Source organism: Hyperolius riggenbachi, chromosome 4 (genome assembly GCF_040937935.1).
Source record: "Hyperolius riggenbachi isolate aHypRig1 chromosome 4, aHypRig1.pri, whole genome shotgun sequence".
NCBI lineage: Eukaryota > Metazoa > Chordata > Amphibia > Anura > Hyperoliidae > Hyperolius > Hyperolius riggenbachi.
In genome coordinates, this window is record NC_090649.1 from 53,080,947 (window position 1) to 53,094,696 (window position 13,750).

Sequence of the window (13,750 nt, forward strand, 5' to 3'; positions counted from 1 at the left end):
GCTCTAACCTTGCAGCACTGGGTCCCCGGTTCAAATCCCAGCCAGGTCAACATCTGCAAGGAGTTTGTATGTTCTCCCCGTGTCTGTGTGGGTTTCCTCCAGGCTCCCCGGTTTCTTGAGACATCCCAAATACATGCAGATAAGCTAATTGGCTTCGCTCTAAATTGGCCCTAGACTATGATACATGCACTACACAATATAGACATATGACTATTGTAGGGACTAGATTGTGAGCCCCTCTGAGGGACAGTTAGTGACAAGATAATATACTCTGTACAGCGCTGCATAATATGTAGGCGCTATATAAATACATAAATAAACAAATAAATTATACTGTTATATGTATGTGTTCACATGCATTTTACAGTTTTTCCTGATAATGGTTCTTAACCTCCCTGGCGGTATGCAGTTTAAGTGGCTGCGTCCGCAGGAGGGATTTTTTTTAATTAAATGGTCTTTTTTTATGTTAGTTAGCACTAGGCTAGCTAACTATGTGGCCCAAGTCCCCCGGCACCTCTCTGACCCGCCCGATCGCCGCCAGCAACACTCACCCGTCCGTGATCCCGCGAGAGCCGCAGCTACCCAATTAGCATCACTTGTCGCTATGGCGACGATCGGACATGACGTCATGCGCAGTTCCGATCCTCCCCATAGCGAAGCCGGGTGCTGATTGGGAGGCTGTGCCATCGCGGGATCCCTGGGGGTACGTATACCGGGGGCGATCGGAGGGGACCGGAGGGACTTGGCCAACATAGTTAGCTAGCCAAGTGCTAGCTTAACAATATGTAACACATTTTATTTTATAAAATCCTCCTCGGGCGATGTGATCCCCTGCGGTGTGTACCCCGACACTGTGTCAGGCTTACCGCCAGGTAGGTTAAACCCATTAGCAGCTTCAATAGAGTTATCTCATGTGAGATAAGTGTACTGCTTTTGACCTCAGTGGGCAGAACTCGTTGTCCTGTAAATTCCTGGAATGCTTTGATCTCTCTCTACTACCAGAAAATATAGAAACTGAAAGCAGAAGTCCTGACAGCTTGAGATAAGGTTTTACTGCAGCAACGTTCAAAGGGTCATTATTTCAGCTTTGTTTTAAAGCTTAAAATACAGAGTGTGGTTTCTAAACTGGAACTGTGACAGTATGATGCAATGTTATTAAAAAAAAAAAGCTATATAACTGAAAATAAAAATATATTTTTCGCTTCAGGTTTGCTTTAAGCATTCTGAAAGTGGTATATAAATGCAGTAAGTGGTGTCCTGGTCATGGGTGGACTGGCCAGGGGGGAAAGGGGAATATTTCCCCCCAGGCTGCCTCTCATTTAATGATTTAGGGCTGGTACAGTGCCTGGTCCTTTCATGTTTTTGTATAAGGCAATGTGAACCACTAGGCTAGCTGAGAGAAATAAACACCCAATTTCAGAGCAATTAGAGGGCACGCAAACTGGTAAATATAAACAGTATGATGCAGAGCAGAGACTTGCCTGCAGGGTCCATGTGAAAAGAAATCTGTCTAGTCTCTCACCATTGTTAAAATGACTGCATGTGCACAGCTACATAAGGTATTGTCTAGGTTGAAAAGTTTTTGACAGTCAATAGACTCCAGAAGGGCTGCTTGCAGACAGTCCTTAGACTCCAGAAGGGCTGCTTGCAGACAGTCCTTAGACTCCAAAAGGGCTGCTTGCAGGTGAATTCTGATGATAAATTCTGAATGCGACAGAAACCCCAGCTGTTGTCTCTCAAGTGTTCTTACTGTATTTCCCATGTGACTACTGGCATATAGCACGTGGGGCACGTGTATGATGTCAGTTGGACTTGGGCTGCGGTGAAAACGGGCCTCTAGTTTTTGTTTTCCCTCCAGGCCAAAAGGTCCCAGTCCTCCCCTGGTCCTGGTATAATTTGCTAGTAGCAGGTCCATGCGCATGAGGCTCTGTGATCTGCAAAGCTGTGTCAGTAGAAGGCAGGGCAGCGTCAGAACTCAGAACGCTGGCTTGGGTGGGGGGGGGGGGGGGGGGACGTTCATTCCCCTTCTGCGGTCGCACAGCTGTTCCCTCACTTGAGAGAAATGACACATCTGCTGCTCATTAGCAATACAATGTCAATCCCGGACCCTAATTATATGCAGATGACGACTTCTTTATGTGGCGGCTAAAAACGGTACGGTCCTCGGAAAAGTCTCCGATGCTAAGAAGTAGTTCAGATGACAACTTTGGAGCTCTGGGAAGTAGAGCACAAATCTCTGTGATATATTTCCGCTCACAAGCGCAGGAAGTTCAGGTCTGCTCTTCAAAAATAAGCAGATTCTTTAACATATGAACACAAATCAAGACCGTAACAATGCTGTTTAGTGTGGAGCTGACCCGACGGCTGGAGACTTCTAATCTTCTTACTTCTTTCCTTCCTTGTCCTTCTTCGTACATCATGAGTTATGCTAGGTACACACCATACAAATTTCTGTTATACTGGGAATACACCATGAGATTTTTTGGCAGATAAGATGGTTCGATAGATAATTTCCGACATGTCCAATCTGATCTGTTATCGTTTTTCTTATCGATTTCTCATACAAGTGAATAGAAATCGATCAGAAAAACGATCGAACAATCGATCAGAAAAACAATCGGATAGTAAATCTGAAAAATCTCATTGTGTATTCCCCGCATTAGATTTACCTGCCAGATCTATTTTTTCCAACATATCCGATGTGAAATTTGGATCGATTCTTCGATGTTTTTATCGTTTTTTCGATTGATTTTCATTCAGTTCAATGAAAATCGATTTAGATCGGACATGTTGGATAAAATCGATCTGACAGGTAAATCTAACAGAAAATTGTATGGTGCGTACCTAGCATTAGCGCTCCTTACTGGATATAGTAGCAGTAGGGTATTGTACAGTGTTAGCTTTTACTGAATATATGTATCATACTTTAGTAGTAATCTTCAGCTATACCCTGAAATAATGCTGACTACTATACTGAAATGTATGTATTGTGCTGACAATGCTGTGCATTGCATTGTCCTTGCCGGTCTAATTCTCCCCGGCAAGGAGGCAGCGCAGCACTTTTTTTTTATTTTTTCCAAATAATGTAGCGAGCCGAGGGCTCGCTACATAGTTACATAGTTACATAGTTACATAGTTATTTTGGTTGAAAAAAGACATGGGCATCCCCCCACCCACTCCGATCGCCATGGCGACGGGGCGGGATGACGTCACCGACGTCATGGACGTCACAGGGAATCCCGATCCGCCCCTCAGCGCTGCCTGGCACTGATTGGCCAGGCTGCGCAGGGGCCTGGGGGGGGCGCGGCTCGGCGGGTAGCGGCGGATCGGCGACGGTCGAATGTTACAAGCAGCTAGCGAAGTGCTAGCTGCTTGTAACAAATAAAAAATTATGCAAATCGGCCCAGCGGGGCCTGAGAAATCCTCCTGCACAGGTTACCCCGAGCTGAGCTCGGGATAACCGGCAAGGAGGTTAAAAGGAAATAAATATGATATCCTCCATCTCCCTCTAACTTTAGGTTCCCTTTAAGGCTGGGCGCACAATAGGGATAGCGGCATGTGCTTTGCCGGTAGTGTTGAATGCAGAGCGACGGACTTGTAATGACTGTCTATGGGCCGCAGAAAATTCTGCATTTCGCTGTAGCAGAGTTCTACTGAAATAATAAAATGGTGATTTGAGCAATGGAAAGAGTATTTTCATCTGCTTTATTTTTTATAATCTAATCACAGATATGCTCTACTGGCCTTATGTGGTGGCGGTGGGGAAACACAGAGGAAGGAATACACTGTGAAACTGTCCACACACTTGACGTTGCAATAATCCTCTGGTCCTTAAAAGGGAAGGAAAGTGGCTTCTGTCTAGGGAGACCTTATCTGAGAATGAGATACCGTTAGGCAAGGACATTGTTAAAGAGAATCTGTATTGTTAAAATCGCACATAAGTAAACATACCAGTGCGTTAGGGGACCTCTCCTATTACCCTCTGTCACAATTTCGCCGCTCCCCGCCGCATTAAAAGTAGTCAAAAACAGTTGTAAAAAGTTTGTTTCTAAACAAACAAAATGGCCACCAAAACAGGAAGTAGGTTGATGTACAGTATGTCCACACATAGAAAATACATCCATACACAAGCAGGCTGTATACAGCATTCCTTTTGAATCTCAAGAGATCACTTGTGTGTTTACCTTCTGTCCCCCTGCAGCTCTCATCCACTGAAGAGTGACAGGCTGATCGGTTCTTCCTGCAGACAGCTCTGCCCTGTCTGTAATTCCTCAGTATGTGTCAGCCAGCTCCTTTCACAGCCTAACAGAGGAGGAATTTTATCCAGCTCTATTCTCTCACTGATAAGATAGCAGAGATGCTGCTGGCTTATGTAAATAACACAGACACTGGAGTGTGCATAGAGGGGCCTGGAGGGTGTGTGCATAACAGATCAGCACGGAAGAGTTGGCAGCCTTCCAGACACAGGGCGACAAGTCCGACAGGGGAAAGATACATAGATTTTTTACAGAGATGGTGATAGTAGAAAGTGCTGCAGTAGGCTAGAGCACATTAGAATAGGTTTAGGAACTTGTAGGATGATAGAAAAAAGGATGACATTTTTGTTACAGAGTCTCTTTAAGGTGCGTATACACGCACTATGGAAGCCAACAACGGGTCCGTCAGATCCTCCCACTGGGCGGACTTTCAGCAGATAGTAGTGCGTGTGTAGCACGTGTGTACGAACTGATAAGGCTGTTTCTGAACGATCCGTTGAGCGGCTCGTTCAGGAACAGCCTTATCAGTCCGCCGGCAGTGCGTACACACGCAATGCTGTCTGCTGAAAGTCCGCCCAGCAGGAGGGTCTGACGGACCCGTTGCTGGCTTCCGTAGTGCGTGTATGCACCTTTAGTTTGGATTGTCTACATCCTTCTCCCTTTCATTGGTTAGCAGATACAGTCATATGTCTTGTGACTTCATTATTGTTCTCAAAGAAGCAGCTGAAGAATCCAACAATCCCCCCTGTAATTAGTAAGATAATTAGACCTCCTCCCAGGACTCTACCTTGAGTTGGGTCATGGTTCTCCCAGAAGACCTTGAGTAATTTGTTGAAGCTGATGTCTTCTGGCTTGTAGACAACTCGGACTACTTCCGCATGTCCTGTTCTGCCTGGAAGGAAACAATGAGGTGAGGTTACCATATTGTACACAGCGCTAAACTGCTTCTCGCTTTAATGTAACACAGTGCTGGAGGAATCTACAGGCCTTGTACAGAACATCACCATCTAACATGAAGATTTATACTCTACCTAAAGTATTTTATGAGTAAAAGGTATCTGTATGTTCTTTGTAGCATTGATAGCTACATACCTTTACTCTGTCTCTGTAAAGTCATATTCCTCAGACATTCGCACTTCTTTCCGGGGATCTCTTCACATCAGTTCGGCGATTCCATTTGTTCTGCCCAATCACAGATCCACTGCCGTGCCCTGGTGCTGATCATGTGATAGCAATAGACCAGTGACCCCCACAATAGGTCACAGGGATGAAGATGTGGCTGAGCAGAATGGAGATGACAGGAAGGAAACATGGCTGGTATGGGCAGGTAATTATGCTCTGCTTGAACCCTCCATCACTCTGCATGAGGAGGAAAGCTGCCACTAGGGGAGGGTTTCTGGAGGGTGGGAGGATGGGCCCTTGGGGATCAGACCATTGCAGCAATGGTAAGGGGGGGGGGGGGACTAGTTCTCTAATAAACTATGCCAGATGCTCTACCTCTAATACTATAGGTCACTGGTCCAGAATGAGCAGATCGAATGCTTTGACTCTGGTCTGACTCCACTATCTACATACCGGTTGTAGATGTGTGGCTCCGAAACATCTAAAGCCTAAAGCTCGGCGTAACAGCCAGGCAACTGGCATTGTTTATAAGGGAATGAATATGGCAGCCTGCATATTCTCATCACTTCAGGTACCCTTCAACCATCCAACAAGATTGACTGAATGTTAGTATGATCAACCTCATGTGTACCCACAAATAAAAATGTATGCAATTTTCCAGCTCTTGTAATCCAACTTCTGTAGGGAAATTATTGATGTTTGATTACTTGTGGCTGACATATTTATTTACTTTTAAACAACGCACATTGCCTGGCTGTCCTGTTGGTCCACTGCCTTTAATACTTTTAGCCACAGACCCTGAACAAGCATGCAGATCAGATGCTTCTGACTCAAGTCCGACTGGATTAGCTGCATGCTTGTTTAGGGTATGTGATCCAGACTAATGACCCAAAGGGTGAGCAGGACAGCCAGACAACTGGGTATTGTTTAAAAGGAAATACTGTAAATATGGCAGCCTCCATATGACTCTCACCTCGGCACACAACTGTTATATCCAATGATATACTGCACTTCACCTGTGTATTTAGCAGTGTGCTTGGCATTCAGATCCATTCACCGCTGACATAAATTACATTATACAAATCAGTGAAATCACTTAATAATGATAATAATTTTCCAGGTTGACACTGAATGCAGTTAAAACATTTTCTAGCAAAACGCACATCATATCCCATCGCCCGATGCCAGGCTCTCTTCTCTGCTGTTCCTGCACAGGTGCGTTGGCAGAGCTGCCTGGCACCAAACAACTAATGACAGCATTTTACCAGCTGCTGACTGTTTACCATCTTGTAGTCTGTTTACCATTTTCTAAAAGCTATCCGCTATTATTTTTTTAATCATAATTTATTTGCAATACACCATCGTGTTCAGTAGCCATTGATATAAGTGCCTACAGTAAACATACCTTTTTAAAGTCTAATTCTGCACAGAAATGATTTCCTAGACCTGTGCTAAAGAGATTACTGTATATACTGTATAAGTCTAGAAATGTTGATCTTATTCACTTCGTATAAGTATAGGGATTTACTTTTACACAAGTCACGGGCAACACTGAGCAAACTGATTAATGTGTGTACTAATAGTGACATTCCCATTTGCAGCAATGTACCCTGTGGTAAGTGATACTCTGAGGAAAGAAAACACAGCTCTGAAAGTCCTGGCAACAACAATTAACAAGGAAAGGGGCAGGGGGAAATACTGCGCTGCATAAAAGGGAGTGAATAATTGCAGCACTTGGGGGCCTGGAGGAGGTATTGGTGCACTTAAAGCAGATCCGAGATGAAAAACGAAGTATAACAAGTAACTTGTCTATGTATCTTATCTAAAGTTTAGATAGTTTACACAGCAAATCTGGCTGCATACAGCTTTAACAGTCTATGATGATTTATTCCTGTGATACAATGAAAGCGGCCATGTTTTGTTTGTCATCATTACACAGGTAATCTGCAACTGCATCTCCACCCCTCAGCCTGTGAAAAATTCACTCCCCCCTCCCCTCTGCCTCTGAAATCTCTAGCTAGTAACCTCCTCCTGCCCAGACTGAGCTCCCATAAGCCCTTGCCACATGGGTCTGAGTGCCTTGGCGTTTTGGAGAAGCTGTGGGCGAGGGAATTAGAGTATTAAAACAAAACAAAAAAGTATTTGGCTTGAGGAATGCCCTATAAACTATGTGTAAGGAACACAATTATGCATTGTATAAAAGTTCATCTCGGATCCACTTTAAGGGACAGGAGGGGTTCATGGCTGCAATACTGTATGCAGTGCAGTCATTAACCCTGCCTAGGCCCCAAGTGCAGCCATTAACTTTGCTGGGTAGACTTATACTTGAGTGAATACAAAATTCCAGCTTGAGGGTTGAATATTGGAGTCGACTTATACATGAGGTCAACTTGTATTCGAGTATATACAGGGTATTTTTATCCATGTAGATGTTTCTGGATTAACTCATATCAAATAAGTATCTTTTAAAGAGACACTGAAACGAAAAAAAAATATGATATGATGATTGGTATGTGTAGTACAGCTAGGAAATAAAACATTAGCAGCAGATATATGAGTCTAATATTGTTTCCAGTACAGGAAGAGTTAAGAAACTTCAGTTGTTATCTATGCAAAAAAAAAGCCACTGAGCTCCACAACTTTCAAAGTCACAGAGAGCTCTGTCTTCTGAAGTTTGTTATCTCAAGTGTCTGGCACTATATTCTCTTTTTCTCTGCAGAGGACAGGTCAAAAGTTCACGGCTGCTCTGTAAAATAATTTAGAATGCTGAGTAGTGTGTAAACGGCAAATCTTAGAGAATGATGCAATGATATAAAAAAAACTATGTAACTGAAAATAAAAATATGAGAATATTTTCTTTGCTTCTAATGTTCTAGTAATTATCTGTACTACACAACCAATTCATTATATCATATATTTTTTTCGCTTCAGTGTCTCTTTAAAGTGCGTGATCAGGATCTGCACCACGGACATCCATGTTTATAGAGTACAACCTTCTCAGATGGCTGTCTGTGCCCCTCCTCCTTGCAACCTGAACATGTTCCTGTCAACCCCGATCCTTTACACACTCACCCTGCCCAGTCACTCAGAAGCCTCATCTCAGAACCGCCCAAGCGACCCCCAAGCACATGTTTTCCCACTCATCCCACCTTCCGGAAGCAGCTTTCTCATGAGCCACATGTTCCTCCATAGTAGGAGATGCGTTGCTAGCCTCTTGCCCAGGGATAGATCTGTACAGAAGTCAGCCTCAAACTGTCGCCAGAAGAATGAATTTCCGATCTCGGCGGGCCACAGCAATTGGCAGTGTGTATGTAGCTTTAGTATTTGATTGTCATTTAGAGCTGCACGTAACAATGTAGTATTGGACAATGCCCTGTGTAACTGTTCCTGCAGCCAATTGTTTACCACAGTTATTTTTCCTTTGTACTTATCGTAAAACCAGGTGAGGATGCGCCAAACTTGCTGCTTTCTCTTAACAGATACTCCTGTCTATGTTTGCCTGAGGAAGCAGGTGTGACCTGCAAGATGCAATGCAAGTGGAGTTTTTTTACTTAATAAAGAGTTGTTTTGAATGCACACTGCTTGTGTGTTCTGCTGGGAGGTAAGGCCACCACTACCTCCCTTTTTAAACAGTTTTAGTGTATTTTAATCTTATTTGCGACTATGATTCATCCTATAATCAACAAAAGGGGTTCTGACCACACTGCTCCTTGGCCTCACAGCAGTCGTGTGGTCTTCTGCCACTCCATAGAGGTGGTCACACACAGTGGAGCCAGACAAAAAGGCACTTTTGATCTAAATTGACCCGAGGAAGCGGGCAAGCAACCGCAAAATGTGTTGTCTTTATAGTGCTGGAGTTAAACTTTTTCTCAGTAAGACTGTCTGTGCTCTTCAGGAGAGGTAAGTCCAACCCCCACCTCTCCTTTTTTAGACTGTTTTTAAAAGAGTTTTTTTTTTTTTTTTTTTATACTGGTCACCCCTCCACCCTTTGGTATTATCAGTCTTACACCTCTGATGAGAGGTAATCGTTTTTAAGCTGTTCCCCTAAAGAACTTTAAGGAGTGCGACCAACAGGTTTCTGTTTCAAAGACCTCGAAAACCAAGCGGGGACTGTCAGTTTCCCGCAGGCTCTGAAGGTGTTTGCAAAGCTTTTGTAACCCACCTTTGTGAGTACAGGTACACCCCCGACTTATGAACACCCGACTTACAAACGACCTGCCAATACAAATGGTTTGAAAACGTGAAATTTGATCGTCTTTCAAAAAGACCTTGTAGAAAAAAAAAACGTTTTTTAAACTGGTAAAATTAGATTCTTCTGTTGTTGTTCTGGGGGACCAGGAGGCCAGAGGTGACAGTGTGTGTGTGGTATGGCCCGGGGGGAGGGGGGGGGGCAGAGGTGACCCAGAGGGGGACACTGGAGGCACAGGGGGGCAGAGAGGAGGACAGAGATAGCACAGTGTTTCGACTTATAGACAGATTCAGGTTAAAGAGGAACTTCAGCCCAAACAAACATACTATCATTAAGTTACATTAGTTATGTTAATTAAAATAGATCGGCAATATAATCTCTTAGGGCCCTTTTCCACTAGCAATCACTAGCGTTCGCGCTGAACGCTAGTGATTGCGATTTAGCAAATGCACAAAATTTCGCGGCGATTTTCCGACGTTTGCGATCACGATTTTGCTATGCTATGAACTGCATAGCAAAATCGCGGCAATAATCGTTCCGCCGCGCGATCGCGATAAGGTAAAGAACAAATCGCGGTAGTGGAAATGACCTACCGCGATTCCTATGTTAAAAGCAAACTGTAGCGATTTGAAAAATCACTAGCGGTTTGCGGTTTTGCGATTCAGCCATCGCAAACGCTGTAGTGGAAAAGAGCCCTTACTCACCCTGTTTTAAAAGAACAGGCAAATGTTTGTGATTTAATGGGGGCAGCCATCTTTTTGGTTGAAAGGAGGTGACAGGGAGCATCAGACACAGTTCCAACTGTCCTGTGTCCTGATCACCTTTCCCAGTTGCTAGGCAACGAGAACTACAACATTAAAAATCCCGCTATGCTTTGCACAGCATCAGGGGAAAAGTGCCCAGGCAGTTTTCTTTGATGGGGCGGAGCTTAGCTTCTAAGCAGCTAAAAATGAGGCTTGGGTATGAAAAACAAAGTTCTGATGCTGCGAACCTGTTAAAGAAACACCAAGCCTTTTCAGTGCTGCTGAGTAGATTTTTAGTCTGGAGGTTCACTTTATTAAGAAGAAACCTAAATTCCCTATCTCGTTAGTTCATCGGGGAGACTACCTGTATATTCATTAATAGTTACACCGACAATTTGGAGCTCCTGGTCTTGCTTTTCCCTTAGATGATCCTGGGGTTCCGCTAACCACAGGAATTATCATCACACCAATCTGTTTTGAATACAGACCACTTGCTGGGAGGTACCATATATACTCGCATATAAGCCAACCTGCGTATAAGCCGAGGTACCCACTTTTCCCTAAAAAAAAAGGAAAAAAGTGATTGACTCGCATATAATCCCCCTCCTCAGTATAGCCCCTTCACACAGTAGCCAGATGTTTCCCCAGTACAAGTCAGTCCCCCTCCCCATAGGCAGATGGGCCCCACGGATGATACAGCTGTGTCTCAAGCAGCCACTAGATGGCGTCATAGATAAGAGACACAGCGATTGCCGCCGCACACGAAGAATCCCCGATCATTGCACCACTGACACGTTGCTTGCACGCTCCGCTCCACTCCACTCCACAAGCCAGGGGACACAGGTAGTCTTGAGCAGCACACTCTGCACACCATGGTGTGGGGAATGGGGAGCACTTAGGCCCCGTTTACACTTCATCAGTTGCTCTCAGTTATAACTGAAAGTAAACTGATTTTCAAAGTAATGCCCATGTTTTCCTATGGCACCTTTCACCCTTAACACGTTTTAACTGTGCCCCTTTGCCCCATTTTCTATTCCATTCAATCTATTTCACAATGCACTGCTATGGAAAAAACGCATACCAACGCGTACTAATGCACACCAACTGATTAAAGTGTACCACAGATGAAGCACCCGCATGTATTTTACCATATATATCAGTGGGTACATTAGAGAAAACACCTACCCTGCTCTCTGTTTCATTCTGCACTGCACAGCTGGCTTCTTATCAACCCTGATAAAATCCCCGACTGAGCATTCAGTCTGGCTTTGCTCAGGAATATTTATAGCTCAGTCTGACTTCTCTCACGTCTTTTCAAGCCCAAGTCTGCCCCCTGCTGGCTCTGCTCAGGAATCATTATAGCTGAGTCATTATAGCAAAGCCAGACTGAATGCTCAGTCTGGGATTTTATCAGAGTTGATAAGAAGCAAGCTGTGCACTGCAGAATGAAACAGAGAGCAGGGTAGGTGTTTTCTCTAATGTTTCCACTGATATATATGGTAAACTACATGAGGGTGCTTCGTCTCTGGTTCACTTTAAGTGTAAATGGGCCCTTACTTAGCAGGGAGCCAGCCGCCAAGAGCAGGACCACTAGTGCACAATCCTTACACTCCTCTGCAGGTAACAAAACCTGCTCCACCATCCGTTCTGCTCCACTGACTCGCATATAAGCCGAGGGGGCTAACTAAATTATTCTATAACGCGAGTATATAAGGTAAGTCCACCAATAGCTCCCTTTTAAAACTGTTTTTAATGTACTTTAATCTCATTTGCGTCTCTGTTTTACCTACTACTATATTATCCTAAACCCAATAAAAGGGGTTCTGACCACACCGCTCCTTGGCCTCACAGCAGCCCTGCGGTCTCCTGCCTCTCACATCTACATAGAGCTTTATAATGAAAGACTTCCCAGCAATTGCCAAATAATCCCACAATAGCAACAAACACTCCAGCGAGCCCGGTAAACGAGTAAATCAAAAAAATGAATAGTCATTGTGTTAGGAGAATGGAAAGTGCCATTTTTCATGCAGAATGCCAGCTTGTTTGGATTTTATTGTTTAAGAAACACTCATTCCCAGCCCTTTCAATGAAGATTGCTCTGTGCCCAGCAGATGACAGGTGAAAACCGCTTCTTTACCAAATACAAAGCAGCAATTTGCAGGTAAATTGCCCATTTTAAACAGGACGTTTTTTTTTTTTATTTATTTTGCGTTTGATGAGAGACAGAGCAGAGATGGAATAAAACAGGGCGCTACGTGGAACAGCTCCGAGTTCTGAACGCGGCGTTTATTGTTTGGACATTTTGATCTTCAGAGACATAATCTTCTCTTAATGGGTGAGAAGTGATGAAAGTGAACCTGCCACCAAAGGGCGGAACTTCAGGCAGTGTTTGGAGCGCACAATATTTGTCACAATTCAATGCGTCAAGGGTCTGAGCATCAGAATGTATAATCAGATTAGGAAGTATGTTTAAAGGAGGCATTCAGATTCCGTTTTTAATATAAGCGCACTCTATTTGGGAGAGCAAATCAAAGTAGAAGTGCTAAAGATGAAAGGACCGCCATTGTGAAAAAACGTAAAATTTAAAACACATGCCGCATTTTTCGGACTATAAAAGCGCTCCTGACCATAAGATGCATCTAGGTTTAGAGGACGAAAACAAGGGGGAAAAAATATATACTAAACCTGCTGTGTCCATAGTGAAGGGGCATCTTGTGGATGTTCTACTCCATTTACTATGTCCCCTTTGTACCTCTTTTGTTTCCCTATTGCTAAGTACACACGATATATTTTTGCGTTCGATAGATAATTTCCGACATGTCCGATATTACTTTTGATCGTTTTACCGCTCGATTTCTCATAGAAGTGAATGGAAATTGATAATAAAAGATAAGAGAATCGAGCAGAGAATTGATCGGACGGAAAATCGACCGCATTAGTCCTCTGTCCCCCTTGTGTCCTTTTGTGCCCCACCATGTGTCTGCCTCTGTGCTCCTTTGTGTCCTCCTTGGTCCCAATGTATCCGCCTCTGTGCCCCCACGTGTCCGCCTCTGCGCCCCTTTGAGCCTCTTCCCTTTCTATCCGCCTTTGTGCCCCTTTGCCCCATTCAGTCACAGTTGCAGTTTCAAAAACACCCTCTGTCTTTTAAGCTACAAAACAAAGCAGAAATAATGAACCTTTGAATTTTCGTGCAGTAAAACCTTATCTCAAGCTGTCTTTCATGGTTTCTCGGCTGTTTAAAGGCCCGTACACACGCTCAACAAAACTGCCTGTCTTCTGACTTTAGTTAGTTTTAGACTGCTGGATGACAATCAGGCATGTGTACGCGTGCAAACGACTTGACGAGCGACTGATAACAGGCGTGTAGTCCGTCATTCCGCTATTGTGTGCAGTATGTAAATGAGTTGTTTGTTTATGCGTCCGGACGCGTGGACATACCA

The 13,750-nt window shown here is 44.1% G+C and overlaps 1 protein-coding gene across 4 annotated transcripts in view; it reads right to left on the bottom strand.

Annotated features, from left to right (window-relative positions):
- The window catches only part of MSRA (methionine sulfoxide reductase A), a 436,816-nt gene that overhangs the window by 157,981 nt on the left and 265,085 nt on the right, over positions 1-13,750 (bottom strand). For all 4 annotated transcript variants that reach the window (XM_068280042.1, XM_068280043.1, XM_068280041.1 and 1 more), the window contains one exon: positions 5,044-5,148. In XM_068280042.1, the coding sequence (XP_068136143.1) occupies positions 5,044-5,148 (105 nt within the window). The remainder of the gene's footprint in view (positions 1-5,043; positions 5,149-13,750) is intronic.